General features: G+C 39.9%; 1 protein-coding gene across 5 annotated transcripts in view; it reads right to left on the bottom strand.

Moving 5' to 3' along the window:
* Positions 1-15,721, bottom strand: part of LOC121609513 (protein diaphanous homolog 3-like) — a 171,653-nt gene that overhangs the window by 77,544 nt on the left and 78,388 nt on the right. For all 5 annotated transcript variants that reach the window (XM_041941199.1, XM_041941508.1, XM_041941274.1 and 2 more), the window contains 5 exons: positions 15,038-15,133; positions 13,199-13,293; positions 11,314-11,415; positions 8,489-8,728; positions 4,512-4,641 (listed from right to left, as the gene is read on the bottom strand). In XM_041941199.1, coding sequence (XP_041797133.1) covers positions 4,512-4,641; positions 8,489-8,728; positions 11,314-11,415; positions 13,199-13,293; positions 15,038-15,133 — 663 coding nt within the window. The remainder of the gene's footprint in view (positions 1-4,511; positions 4,642-8,488; positions 8,729-11,313; positions 11,416-13,198; positions 13,294-15,037; positions 15,134-15,721) is intronic.

Genomic DNA, 15,721 nt, shown 5'->3' with positions numbered 1-15,721 from the left:
GAGTGCTAAAGTCACACTCACTCATTAGCAGCGATTCTAAATTCATTACAAAATCACAAAAAACATTGTCACTTTTAACATCATATTCATATTGATATGTCACTCACACATCAACGAGCATTATGACAAACAAGCTATAATCACTAATTTTCAGACAACTTACCAACATCCAATATTAGTATGAGAGATAAAACTGTCCAAAAAGCATCTGATCAGACAATCAGAAACTTACACTTCACCTGCTCCATTGTTTCCATTTTAATCTTTGTCTCTTTTTTCCTAAAGGCCTTCAGCTTTACCAAGCTACCAAAAAAGCTGAGTGTGGGCAGCATGCAGAGGTGGAAGGAGGCCAGACAGGCAGTCTGTTAATAGATATGATTAAAGCCCAGTGCACTTAATGAGAAAAGAGCAAAGGAGGGTGAGACAAAGAGCAAAGCAGAGATCAATCCATGCTGCAAGGTTCTGGTGATGAGGCTCCTCCAGGTGGAAGGGCACACACCAAGAAGAGGCATGTAGGTGACAAAAGTCGAGGCATATGCTTCGGGAGAAACTTTGCCTGGGACTGAGTGCAGCAGCTGGAATATTTAGTTAGAGACACACAAATGTGTTTCAAAACAGATAATGCTGATGCTCTGTGTAAAGACACATCTGTCATATACAACTGAAGAATGGTGATATAATTGCTCTGTGGCACAGTGACAAGCAGAGAGTGCGAAATAAAACATAAAAGGCTGTTTGCATGTCTTCTTTGTTCTCTCCGGCTACCCTGCTCTTGCTTTCTCTTTCTGTGGATTGAGAGTGAGTGATTTTTATGAGCAGTGGGGCCTGAATGCCTCTGTGGTCCAGAAGGGTTGCAAACCGATATAGGGTGTTGTAGAAGAATAATAATTGGAATATCTGTTGAGGTCAAATCCCCCATTGACATCCTTTTATTACTCAGCCAACCTGCTGTTCTATAAATGAGACGGAGGGGAGCACACAACTGTGCATACTCACAAACAGCTCTGCTACACACAGAGCTCCACTATACATCATCCTATGATGTATGGAAATTAAGAGGCAGATCAGCTGGCTGACACCAAAGCCTGAAAGACAAGTGTTAGTAGACTGATGGTGCCAGAGGCTGGGAACTGGACACTTGTAGTGCTTGTGCGCACACTCAGCTTGCTGAGCACCTACTATATACCAAAAGTGCATGAAGGTCACTGAACTGCAAGCTGCAGTGTAGACTGTTCATTCTATGTACTCTCAACCTGAGGCTCATCACTCACACTGCATGCGGCAAAACTACAAAACAAAGCTCGAACCACATATTAAAGAACTATCTCAATATGGCTGAATCACATTATTCCTTAATGACTCCTCAGGGCCACAAGCCTTCAACAGTAAATAAACCAACACAGCTTTTCCATCTTTGCTGCACAATATAATGCATGCAGACATGTCTATTTACTATGACACTTATATTTCTAAGTGAGTAATGTGTCCACTTCTGACAGGTGGTATTTTAAAAGTTGCAAGCTGAAGTAGCCTGGTTGAACACATTAATATGTTTCCATGTTTGTCTGATTTCAGCATCAAACTCAGCACTAAGTACCACCCAACAAACCATCCTAATTGCCCAAACCTGACTGCTGCATGTGCATGTTTGTGATGAGGGACAAAAGAAATAGGAATAGGAGAGAAAAGGGACAGAGAGCAAGATTGATAGACCAAAAAACAGACAGGGAGAGAGACAAGAAAAACAGACAGAGATATTGACAGACAGGTAAATAGATACATAGATAGATACATAGAAAATGACAGAGAGAAGCAGTCCTGGCATACTGCTTCTTCATGTCAGGAGAAATAATGATTGTAGTGATGAAAAGAAGAGAGAGGGGCAGAAATAAGAAGGCAGACACAAAGGAACCCTGAACTAAGCTGCAGTTTTGCTTCCATGAGAGACGGGATTGGCAATGGGGGAAACGAAGGCTGTGTTACACACAGTCAAAAGACAGCAGCTTTTGTAACAGAAGCGCAAATTATTACTGCTACCTCCATCCAACCCTGTTTTCATGCTCAAGTAAGCTCTTTGGTTAGCGTCTATGAATGTAATGCAGCCTTTTAGTGTGTCTTCAGGCCTCCCGAATGGCTGTCAGACCTGATGAAAAGGAAGCCACTCAAGAGCATGGTTTACAAAGACGAAATGGGATTTGTGTGTCTGAATACTAGATATGGAGAGATGAGACACTTAGTGTATGCATCTCATAATGGTGCAGCAACACAGAGAAAGACAGTGATGGGGAAAGAACACTAGAAATTATATAAATGCAAATATCTGCTCAGCATGAGGTCCGTGAAGTAAGGAGATGGACAAGGCCTAAAGTGTGATCCAAACCCTTGTACTTCATCTTTGTCTGGACCGAGGGCTTTTGGACACACAGCAAAGATGGGAGGAACTGAAAAAAAATATTAAAGCACCAACAGAACCTGGCGAGGACCTCACAAAAGTCACACATTTCATCCTCACTCTGTATTCTCCTCCTCACCCCTTCCTTCACTCCCTCCTGCTGGGAACGGAGAAGTGGGTAAAATCTTCTTTGGAGCAGCAGGAAACATGTTGCGACAGTATGACTGCACATGCATTTATAGTTGTAAACACACACATACTGTACACATACTGCTGCTCACTACTTCCTCCTGAGAGCTGCCTATGGCAATATGAACAAAGAACATGACAGTCTCCTCCGATCGCCCAGTCGTCCCTGCTTACCTATGACCTTTACCATACTCTAGATAGACTGGTCAAACTCAGACCACTGTATGCTCGTTTGTGTGCATGGCTGTGCGTCATTAAGAAAAAGAAGTAAGTCAATTTATGTTAAACCGACACAAAGACCTAAACTACATTCAAACAATCTATTGTCATGTATTAATCTTTCTCTGAGCAGTAGATATGACCTGAAGTATTCTCTTGAAAAATAAGCCTGTAACTCTTGTGAATGTGCTGCAGCAGAAGATTAATGTTTGTATCAAACAGCAGTGCAGATGAGCAGAGTGTGGCACAGATCAAAAACTAAACTGGTAAAATACAATGCATGTTTACAGGATCAACAAGCATCTAACCCCAGAATAATCCGAAAAGAGTTATAAAAGTAGAAAGGTAACAGTAACGTTTAAAGTAAAACAGAGGAATAGAGACGAAGAAGAGTGCTCCATTTCTGTCTAGGTAAGAACATTGTCTATTATAGGCTGTTCTGTTCATGCATTAAGGGTCTTCCACATCAAGAACGATAACTATAACAATCACGATAACGATGTGAGCGTCTACACTGATGAACAATAATGTTCCATAAACAGAGGCGCTGAGCACGCGCTGTGCACTCCAGCTGTGTTGGCACCTCAGGAAAATGGATATCTATGACCTGTTACAGTTATGCATTGCACAGAGAAACAAAAAGGAAACCAGGTTGACGAAATTCTTAAAAGACATAAGGAGATGAGAAACGCTATTTTTATAGTTATTGTTAGGGTTATCATTCTTGGTGTGAACTGCCCTTTAGGCCCACCAAACCACATCCTTTAATGCCTGGATCTCTCACTACTGATCAAATACAGCAACGCAATATCATATAATGTCACCCTGTTGGACACTGAATCTCATCTCTTCATGTTGGGCATTACCAATGTGTTTGGGTGATCTTGAGCTCTTTCTTCCCCAAGAATACTTTGCAGGAACTTAGGTGACAGTCATTTGTAATGTCTGGACGCTTATGATCTCAATGGTTAAACTTAACTAATTTGTAATGAAGCATGTTTAAAATAGGGTTCATAATATCAGTTGTTTATATGGCTGGACCACACACACAGCTCATTATTTTTTCATTAGGCTCACCTTTCTGATCATTTACCGCTGCCATTATCCATAGCATCACTATTGTTTAGGCCCTGTGACACTACTTAGTGGCCACCATCAAACAACAGGCCAAAGTGTTTGAAATTTCTAAAATATTATTACATTTTCAGTTGAATAGCATGCCCTCAGTTGCCTAAAAACACACTGAACAGAAGACAACATAAAAGGTTTTTCTCATTTAACTCAAAGCTAAAGAGACTTTTTTTTGAGTTCCAGTCAGACAGAGCTTGTTACAGAGAGCTGCAAAACAGAGAGGAAAAAACCAAACAGAGTGCCTTGTTTGTATGCTTTTTGTGTGCTCAACGAATATTCTGCCTATTTTATTAGTAATTTATCATTTATAAGAACAGTTAGCAAAACCCTGTTGGTAAACAGCGCCAGAATGAAACTCTCACCTAAGGTGATCACCCAGGTGATATCACCTTAGACAAAGTGGGAGGTAGATGCAGTGTTATCAAATTATCAAACAGCAAATATTTGTTACTTGATAATTTGAGTAGTGATCCTTTCATGCTTAAAAACTCACAATAAATGATGCAAAGGAACCTCTGTGGAGGTAACAGTGTGTGTATGGGTGTGGAGATTTGTGGATATGGGTAATGTTGTATATTACCTCTGCTAGCTCGGTCCACATGCTCCAGGTCTTCAACAAACTTGATCACATTTGGAAATTCCTCCTCACATATTTGTGCCAGGAAGTGGAGTAATGTGGTCTTTTGGTCTGCTGACTTAGTGTCCTTTAGCTGCAGTAAAACACATATGCACAAATACAAACAGTTACACACAAAGACCAAAAACAGTATTTTATTTGAAGTCTTTTGTCTTACTACACTATTAACAAACAGACTACTCTGACTGGGTCAGGGTGATGGCATGTTTTGCAAGTAGTTACTTAAATTGTTACATGCTACCCTTAAGCTCATAGGTATAAATTTGTTGCACAGGTACTGCTCTATTACTAAATAAAAAGAAGAAAAATACTCATATAAATTTGTAGAATCCATTTTACTTTTAAGTCCAACTGAAATCGCATTTAGTAGTCCTTTTTGTAGTCAAAAATAATGTAAATGTGTTTTGTAAATGTATTGTTTTTTAAAAAAAAAAGCCACTTGGGGAAATATCAGAACTGCTTCTTTTTATTTCAGCCAGCTGGAGGGGCAGGTAAGTGTCTGCTTGATTGACAGCTGCCAGCAGGCTGCCAGAGCACAGAGTGGAAAAGTTAGTGAACTTGCACTGTAGGCTACAGGTCATGAGCAGACAGTGGGTTGTTAGTGCAGGTAGAAGAACAAGGTCGACACCGGCATCTTAAAGCAGCAGCAGAGCAGCTAATTAGCTATTTAGCAAACTGATATTAGAGGTGAGCTTTCTGCTTGTGACTGTTTGAGTTGCTCATTCAATAAGCTAAGGTGCAGGACAAGACCTGTGCTCATGTTTGTAGGTTAGATAAGAAGAAGACTTCAGCAGGGAAGCTAATGTGGGCTGTTGTTCTGTCTGTGGCTCTTGTGTTGTGTGACAGACTGGTGTTTGGCTTTGTATTACTATGTCTGTTCTGCCTTTATTGAACTTTATTGAACTGTATTTTATTTGTTGTACTAAAAAAAGACTCCATCCACACAGCCAGATACTCTACCTTTTCATGTACTGTAGAATGAATGCAAAACTTGGGGGGTAAAACTAGATTATAAATTATATATTCTCCCTGTTGGTGTCTGATTATTTTTTTTTTCTCACAGCAGAACAAAGGGCAAGAGATGTAGAGATGATATGTGCTGTATGCTGTAGCAGTCAATGAAAGTGAAATGCGATATGAAAATAAATTGCAACTGTAGAGAATTGTGTGTTCTATAACCATTTAATGAATGTAATTTGACAAAGCAAACTGACCTTCATCCAGCTATTTTAAATATGCCATATTATGCTATGTGCATTTTTCTTTCCTCCTTGTGTTGTATAGCTTTTTTATATATGAAAAAAATCCGCAGTTATAAAGCCAAAAGTCCATGCCAATGGGAGATATTCTCCCCCTGAGAAAACACTGCTCCTGAACTGCCTGAAACACCTTGTCCATAGTCCAAGTTTTTCTTTCATTAGATGTCTATGTCACTACCTAGCACAGCACCACCTCCAGTTCTGTGACCATCCTCCACCTAGGTGACCGTCAAGCCAACCTCAATGTCTGCCGTTGCTGGACAAAGATGTGGAAGGTGACGCTATGAGCAAAGCAGCCAATTTCTCTCTCCCCCAACCAAGTCTTCATCTACTCCCTCCATCCGAGCATGTCCACATCCAGCGGATTTACTTTGGGATGAAAATGCGATAGAAATGCCCCCGCAACAACTAGAAAACAGTGTGCGCATTTTAACCTTACTCTGCTCGACTGCTTTGTCAACGAAGGCCAGGAACGGTAGACTCAAGGATGGATCAATACCAGCTGCTCATGGCCCGACTTCAAACTTTGAACATGCTAGTTTTGCCTTGTTTATTTTGTTGGTCAGCCTGCTTCACTTGGAGCATTAACTTTAACTTTTACTGTGGCTAATCCCAAACTCCCTGCAATGTAGGACTAATTTGATAATATTGAGCGACAGTCAAGAAACTGTGTTGCTTTGTTGTTATACGAAGCTCGTTCTGCTTCTGGACACTTGCCGGTGTGTGTGCATGTGTTGCCGCTGTATGTAAATTTACTAGAAAGACATGCTCTGAAGGTAATGATATAGCTAAGTGTGAAAAAGACATGGTCATACAGCAGGAATTCATTGATGACCTCTCCTGCGCTTTGTGCCTCTCTCTCCCCTACACACAACAATTTTACAATTTCTCTGATAAATTTCCATCATCGCTCTTTTACAGTCTAATTCCAAGATGTCTCTCAGTATCCCCGCCAAACATCCCTCCTGTGGAGTGTGTTGCTGTGTATCTCTCTAGGTGATCTATTGGTAGACAGCAGTGTACTCAGCCCCGCTGGGTTTAATCATGTTTGTATTATCTCTTCTAATCAAACATTCTCATCTCTCTTTTCATTTCTGTTTTCCCATTTATTCAAAAGCTTCAAGTGCTCGCTCAAAAAAGGTCCCTCTCTGAATTTAGATGGATGGTAATCATAGTTGACAATGTAAATATTTTGCTTTTTCTAGTTGGGCTGGGTGCAGTTTTCCTGTGCTGTGGAGTGTGCCATGGAATTAAGTTGTCAAACTCGGGGCAGGCACAAAGGTGATGTCTTCCTCTGTATATCATGCCTCTGACAAAGACTCACACCTTGGTTCCACAACATGCGAAAAAAAAAGATAACGGAACAGACACACTGGAAGAGCAGTGTCGCAAAAGTGCTGAACACAATTCCTTCATAGACTTTTATTAATTATTTATGTTATTGTCATGCTAATTAAACAAATCCATCATGTATGAATGAATCCATGTCTGTGAACGCACATGCAGTGGTGTTTATATGAACATAAGCACCCGAGTCTAACAGGGTTGGGAAGTGGCAGTGATGAATGGCTGCGGTGGTTGTTACTGTGGAAACTGCAGTGAGTGTGCCAACAGCTGTAATGTAACCACTGGAGGAGTCTCCTACTACTCCAGGATTTCACTCTGTTCTCACCATCACTATCATAGGGGAAAACCTACCATTCTGTCCTCATGCCATGTAACACCCAAAGATATAGGTATTTGCTATATATGAAGCATGGGTTGTCCTGCAGTGTGTGTGAACTTACAAAGGTATGCTTGCAGTAGCCTCACTTATCTATTCTGAGCAGGAGAATAAGAATAAAGTACTCCCTGGATTTGGCTGATTTGATACATGCCAGAGAAAAAAAAATCTGTCTTGAGGGAGTGATATTGCTCAATCGAATGAAATAGTTTCAAACAAATTTTCTAATCACAGAAGCAACTTGTGATGAGGTCACTGACAGGGCTCAGCCAAGGTGAAAAAAATCCTGACACATAAGTAGACACACACAAGTATGCAAACATAGATACTCAGAGTGCCATTCACATGAATGTGCATGCGCACACACACAATAGAGAGAGAGAGAAAGATTAACATTTCCATGTTTGCGCACACAAAAGACATTCTGAACACTGAATCTATCATTAGGTCATCAAATATGTTTCTGATGAGTATGATTAAAAAAGTGTGTCTTATCTCCAAAACTCTAAACACTATTGATTGTTATGGACTGGGGCTTGCATTTATGATACAAAATGGTAACACAATATCCATATAGCAAATGGGCATTTTAACAAATGAGGTTCTTGATTACGTGTAATCAGAGACTGCAGTAATGGCAACGGGGAGAATCTGAAAGGCCTATTTTAAGCAAGGATCTAAAAAATCTGTTCAGTTTGTATCTGGTTTTCATATCAAACTTAGATTTACTGTGGTCATGATAGTATTTTACAAATCACTTTACTGTTGCTGCTCTAGTGCAACTGTAAATACTGCTGTGTAAAATCGATAGAAAAAGTTTGTCACATCATTTTTCCTTGAACGTGCACCCCCCCTGTCGAACCACTGCCACTGGAGGGATAAAAGACTACATGCTGTATGTGAACAGTTGATGGTAAGGTCGGCATTTCAAACCTCACCTTGCAGAGAGAACTGAGGTCAAAGCCATATGACTGGGCATTTCGAGAGCCTGCATTCATGTAATTCCCCAGCAGCAGCACCAGCTCCAGCAAGCGGCCAAAGGAGCGGCTCTTCCTGACCTCATCACAGGCAGCGTTTACAGCCAGGATATCTGGACGCAGGTTGTTTACCTGCTCCTCAAACTGCAGTCGGAAGAGGATGTGGTTGAGGCGAGGACCCAGGCGCTTCACGCTGCTCATCTGAGAGAGGAGAACAGAAATGGAGGAAACAAGGAAGGGCGAGGGAGAAAAAAAAATGTAAAAAGGGAGAAATACAGAAAAAAGAGAATGAAGGAGAGTAGAAAAGCAAGAGTAAGGAAAATTATGTGAAAGAGGGAGAACAAAGTCAGAAAACATAAACTTCAGCAACATTCAGCCGATCTAATTTAAAATAAATGTATGCAACCGGCATACTGGAAAGTGTTGCTAGGCAGTAGTAATAGATGCTGGCAGTGATTTGATTTGGGACCCAGGTCTGGTAAGTTAATTGTGGAGTTAGTGTCCATATAGGGCAAGCAGCGGAGGGGGTGGAATATACAATAGGCTGCCTTGGATTACCACTCTCACACAATTAGAGAAAATTGGAAAATATTGCATTGGGCCCAGGGCTTGGCCACAACAGTGATTGTGTATGTGTGTGGGGTGGTGGGGAGGGGCGCAGGTTCCAATTGTCTGTTTCACACAACAGCTGGCTGTGTGGTTTGATGTCTTCCATCAAGGGTTTAATTATAGCTACTGTAATGTTATCAAATGACTATTTCAGTCGGTGAGTAAGTGAGTGTGTGTGTGTGTGTGTTTGTCTGAGAGGAAAGGAGAGGGAGGAAACAGGGCGGGAGATGAATGTGACAAAATTAAGAAAAAGTAAGGTGCACAAGAACCAAACATAATGCCGAAATGGACGTGTGAGATGCAATAAATAATGTGATAAGGATATAAAGAGGGAGAACGTAATGAGTGGAAGAAGATAGAAAGCAAACAGTGTGAGAAAGCAGTGTGCCTTCAAAGTGAATTTGTGCAGCAGTGGTTTCCACAAAGGCTACAGAGGGCATTTGACAGAACTGAGCTGCTGAAGGCATTATTAACGACATGAGAGGACGCCAGACTGTGACCAGTGAGTTTAAAAATGATGCACCATACAGTGTAAACATAAATTAATGTGAGTGAATATTTTGGCAACTTGTAATAAATGTCCTCTTGGAGTGTCAACAACAATTTAAATCCCAGATGAAAGACTTTATTTCAAAGACGTGCCAATCATAAGGACTGTGGCGACAGTTGAGCCGGCAGGATGCACATGCTGGTAAACAGAGTGAGTCCTGAGATTTCTGGAATTGAAATGAAGTCTGTAAATCATCAACCACAACCCATGTACAGCGATAAAATCTGTACTGCATGAAGTTGACTGGTTCCAAAAAAGTTGGGACTCTGGAAAACAAATAAAGCCAAATGTGGTATAACTCGCTAATCCTTTTTGATTTGTCAATTGAAAGACATTGAAAAACAATATGTCACCTCATCAACTTCATTCATTTTTGTTAATAACAGAATAATTTCTGCTTATCCTGAATTTGATGCAGCAACATGTTTCAAACACGTTGGGACGGGAGCAACAAAAGACTGGGAACGTTGTGGAACTGTTTGGAACATTCCACAGGTACACAGGGGGATTGGTGACAGGTGATCATGAAAGCGTATGAAAGGGGCATCCTCGAAAGGCTCAGCCGTTCACAAGCAATGATGGGTTCACCACTTCAGTAACCACATTTTGCTTGCAAATGATCAAATGATGATTCTGTTTTTGTTTACATTTTACACAGCATCTCAACTTTTTTGGAATCTGGGTGGTAAAAACACTACAGAAAATCATACCCCAGTTTTTGCCTTCTGACTTCTTGTCACAAAGAATCATTTAACTTGTTCATGGAGCTGCACAGACTAACATCAATTGACTACATTACCATCGTGTCCAAGGAACTGTAAGGATTTTTACAATGCAATCACATCTATTCCTTAGAACAGACACCACTACCATGCACTACAACACACAAGGTAGGAGTTCAAATAAAGTGTGAGAGTAGCAGACATGGAAAAAGAAAAGATAAAAAACATGTGTTTGCACAATGGTAAATTAAAAATTTCCTTTGAACTTGAGCTTTTCTGATAGGTGAGGCACACAGGCTTCCTTCGGCCCACACATGCTCTATGTTTATGTCTCCCTAATGAACTATACACAACAGCTGAACATGCTCTATTCCTCCTCCCAAAAATCAACCACTCAATCACTGCATTTTCATCCAGTGATAAGATTCTCTTCCATTGGCGTTGAGAAAACATGTGGGTGCATGGGGCAAAAGAAGATTATTGTATGCTTTGTAGGGAACTTGGTTGCTAGGCAGAAACACAAAAATACACAAAGTACTACACTCCTCATGCATAATTCTGAATAAACCTCCTTTGAAAAGTCTTTAAGAAAACGATGCAGACATAATTAGGCAGCAGTGCTGCTCTTTAATGTGCATAAATTAGTGCAGCAGTCCACAGGTGTCCTGTCTTTCCTCTTAAGGCTTAAAAAAGATAGAATTTTAAAAAGTTTGGGATTAGGATATTCATATGAAAGTGCTCCATTTCTGTGTGTGTGTGTGTGTGTGCGTTTGTAGGAAAGAGAAAGAAAGGTGATGATATGATGAGGAATGATACAAATACAAGAAAAGGCTTTAATGTGAGACATCTTCCATCAACAAAAGAAAAATATTTTTTTTGTGATATATGTGTGCGTGTGTACTCACCACAACCCCAAACTGCTCAGGCTCTGACAAATTTGGGTACTCATTTTTATACTTGGCCAAGGCGTTCAGCTGCTCCTGCTCTGGTAGGTGCTTCACTAGGTTCTACAGAGGAGAAAGAGGAAGAGGAGTGAGTATCAGCATGGACGAAAGCAGAGCAGAGAAATTCATATTCATGTTTTCCTCGTTGTCATGTTTCAATTTCTTTACCATGCACACAATTGTATGATTCAAACTGTCCAAAAGTTAAGCTGTTTATGCCTTGAGGGATCATTTCTTTCCAGGTTTCAATAGCAATGTGTTCGCCCACAGTCCATGACTGAAGAACGATGTGTTTTTTTCTTTTAAATTAATTTAGAATGAGCCCTGGTACAAGCACTATTTAAGTTGTGCTTGAATAGAAATCTAACCTGCTGTTGTTCTATTTGCTGTGCTTTGGTGAGTTTCAGTCCTGTTGGTGAACTTCAGTGAAAATAATGTTTTGTAACTGCAATAAAATGTTTTTTTTATTATCCATCATAGACTATCCTTAAGGCTATATATACACTTTACTACAGAATAGAAAGTTAAATTGTGATTGGGTTCCTTTAGACAGCCAAACGGAATAAAGGTTAAATAATTAAAACCATGCTGATTACATTGCCTTCTCATCTGAATTTACCAGCCATCTCAACAAATACTGCTACTGTGTGCTAAATATGTTGGTCTGATGCATTTAAATTGGATTGCAAATCTGTCCCTGATGCCTGGAGTCAGGGCAAATATTTCTACTTCCATTACTTGAGTTTTTATTGATGCAATATAATGGAATTTACCTTAATGACGATTAATTATTTGCGTGTTGTAATTAACAATTATCGATCAAATTAATTCTTTAAAATGCACATCCGTAGCTCAGGTTTGTTTTTATTTATTTGTTTCAACTCAGTTAACCCACACACACACACTTATTTGCTGGACAGCCCAGGAAGTCAGTTGACGGCTTCCAACAAGGAAATATGGCTGCCAAGGTACTGAGCAGAACATTTCCCCATTCTATCCTCCCTTCACTACTTACTTGTGTCCTTCAGAATTGGCCTTAAAGTTTCATCGCTTCGCTGCCCCTTCCTAGACTGTTGACCTTCTCTGTCCTTAAACTCTTCTCAGTAGCCTAAGGTCTTCAGACCAGTTCTTATTGTTTGTACCCAGGGCCTAACTGGAGACAGAGGGTAGTAGGGTTTTTGCTGTCAGAGCTCATAACCTCTATTACAGCATTCCATTTGAAATCAGGCAGGTATTGTCAGCGTCCTCTTCCTATGTTTTTAATTACATATTTTCTCTTCCAAACTATTTATCATGTACTACATGTGCTCTTGTGAGTACTTTCTCATTATTTTATCATGACAATTCCTGCTAGTAGCGCAAAATGAAATATAATAAAATAAAATAAAAAATAATTCTCGTCAGAAATAGACACAGACTATTTACAGTACACCTGGCACTGTGATTTGTATCTGGATATCCAATCTGGATGACAGACAGAAAAACAGATGGATAGATAAACTTAAAAAATAATGCTTAATATCAGCAAAACACAGTTTTATTCACTGATTCCCAATGTTCATGAACTGCTTCAACTGCTGTTGTACTGTAGGATTTAGAAATGCCGCTGACATGCCGTTTCAAGATAGACAACAAAGCAAAACGACAGAAAGGAATTGGGGCATGAATCTTACGATCTGAGCAGGAGAACGACAGCACTAAAAATACACTCATAGTCTATACAGCCTAAAGTTAAGAGATTGAGCTAGTTTAGGACTTAGACGGCCAGTCTAAGAAAGTCCTCTACCAATGTCAGATGTTATGGAAACTCTTAGCATTTTACAGCTTTATAAAAAACTTCCCCTACCTGGATCATAGGTTCAGTGAGTTGCTCCTCATCCACCTCCACTATCATCCGACGAATTTCCTGATAAGGCATACGGAAGGAACCCAGGAAAATGGCTGCAGACACAAAAGATATGACAAACGTTGTGGTGAGTATAAAAATGATTCACTAAATACAGTACAAGTAATGTTATAATTTTGGACAACTCAGTCATATAAATCAATAATGGGAAAGGAGAATAGAAAAAAACAGAAAAAATGTGACATTAAAAAGAGCAGCTCAAGGACACATGAAGGTAGAGTAGGAAGCAAACAGAAAAACAATTAAAGATACAAGTTGAACATAAGTCAGCCAGACATAAAAATAGAAGAAGTGTTTTGAAAAATTACACTGGATTAGCAAACATTGCATCCTCGAGCAAGTGGTACCACGAGGGACTGAAAGGCAAATGCCTTGTCAGGATAAGTCATTAGTCCAGCCAGTGGAAACATCAGTAAAAAGATGTGTGACTAGGCTAGCAGCCAGATGCTGTAGAACTTTATTAAAGATTATTGGAAATATCTGAGGGTAAAAACTGCGGTGACATGAATATCATTCAACATCCTAGTTCAAAAGCATTATGTATCCAACCGAGTCTGTTGTGAGGAGAGTTACAGACATTTAATTGACATTAACATACAGGAGAACCAGGAATAACTCTCCAAAACAAACAATGAGACTGTCTAAAACAACTCCCAAGGTACAAGGACAAAAGGCGGTTTTGACAGGATAAATATTATATACATACTTACTAGGTACCGTTAAAAGGAAACAGGATGGCAAAGGCTTCATAACAGACCAAAAAAAGGCGTAGCTACTAACAATCACTGAGGTGAATTCAGGCAACATTTGTGTAGCCAGTACTCAAACAGTTCAAGATAAAAATAAAAAGTGTGCACATTCAAACAGGTCTGACTGACTAACTAGTCTTTCTTCTCCTCTCCTCTTGTAAAATGTGATATTGGTGAGCTCTGCACCTTTATGGCTAAAATTACATTCTAATTCATTAGAACTCATTACATGGAATAAATTTGCTCTTTATCTTAATAGTGGCGGCATCAATCAAGCAACAGAACTAAAACCCCACATACCCATTCTCAACCTCAATCAAAGCTTTTAGACTCTTTACCTCCTATGGTGGAACACATAAACCACCTACTCTCCTTTTTTTCTGTTCTCATTCCTGCTCTATAATTTCCGCTGCATGATTTATCACTGTTACTGGGCTGATTAGTCTCATTTTCTTTTAATACATGAAACAAAGGTCACAGCTACCCTTGATATAAGCCAATGAGGTACTAAGATCTGGGAGTGCTTAAGAGATCAGCTGGATCCTCATTAATGCCGGGGGCTTTTAAAACGGTCATTTTAAAACCAAGCATGCGTGCGTGAATGCGCGCCTGTGTGTGTCTGATGGAGAGAGAGAGAGAAAGAGAGAGAGAGACTGTTTCTTCTTTCCTTATTGGAAGCTTACTATTGTTAATTAGCTCAGTGTGTGTGTGTGTGAGACATGAGTCACAGGTAGCAGTAGCCAGGTTCACAGTTAGTGTATTCTTGCTTTACATTTGCTATAGCAACAAGCAAAGGTGTAACTCATTCCCTGCCAAATTGCCTACTGTGGCCACTTCATAACACGTAAAGAACATAATAAAGGGATACTGACGTGAGATACAGGGAAAACGTGGGTGTAAAGTGCATTGTGAGGACCTGTGGAGGCCTGAACGACAGACATGCATAGCACACTTCAACACTGAGAGACGTATATGTGTATATATCTCATTCTTGGGAGCAGGAGTGGGCTGAAAGGAAATAAATACTTACATAGATTCTGTGCAATCTTGGGATCAAGCACCTTGAGCTCTTTAATTCTCTTCTTTATGGATTTTTTATCCTCTAGATCATCCTCTTCTTTTTTGGCTGATGAAGACAAAAACACTGAATTATTCTCAACACACAAAGGAAACAAGTGTGCATGCACCTACTGTACTGCTGAGATGTGTGTGATATACACAAATTCAGCTACAATGAGATTATGAGATTTCCATCCCTTTTTTTTTCAAAGTTCCGGTAGAACATAAGTGAAGAAAGTTAAGTGGGATGTAGGGATTGTCCAGTCACTTTTTAATTTAATAACTGAGTTTTAATACTGCAGAAATTTCAACTGTTAAAATCCAACCACAAACACAACTTCTGTTTTTGTTGTTGCATATCTTTCAAACAGAACAATGACAGAGTCCGCCATGACAGAATGCCATGCAGCTAGAACATCATGGAGAAAGGGATTATGGGAAAGTGTTGTGGTTATACCACTGCTGTTTCATAAACACAATGTTGCACACACGCTAATCAGGTTATAGGTGAAGGCAAATCTGTTCTGAGTCACATTGAGCCGGGTAGGTGGGATTGTGATATATGTGCTACTGGTAGATAGGAGAGGCATCATGAGACCATGACTTCAAGCAAAACAAGTGACCAATAAGACAGACAGACAGACAGACAGACAGA

The sequence above is a fragment of the Chelmon rostratus genome, chromosome 1 (genome assembly GCF_017976325.1).
Source record: "Chelmon rostratus isolate fCheRos1 chromosome 1, fCheRos1.pri, whole genome shotgun sequence".
Taxonomy (NCBI): Eukaryota; Metazoa; Chordata; class Actinopteri; order Chaetodontiformes; family Chaetodontidae; genus Chelmon; species Chelmon rostratus.
This window is presented reverse-complemented; position numbering and strand designations above follow the sequence as displayed.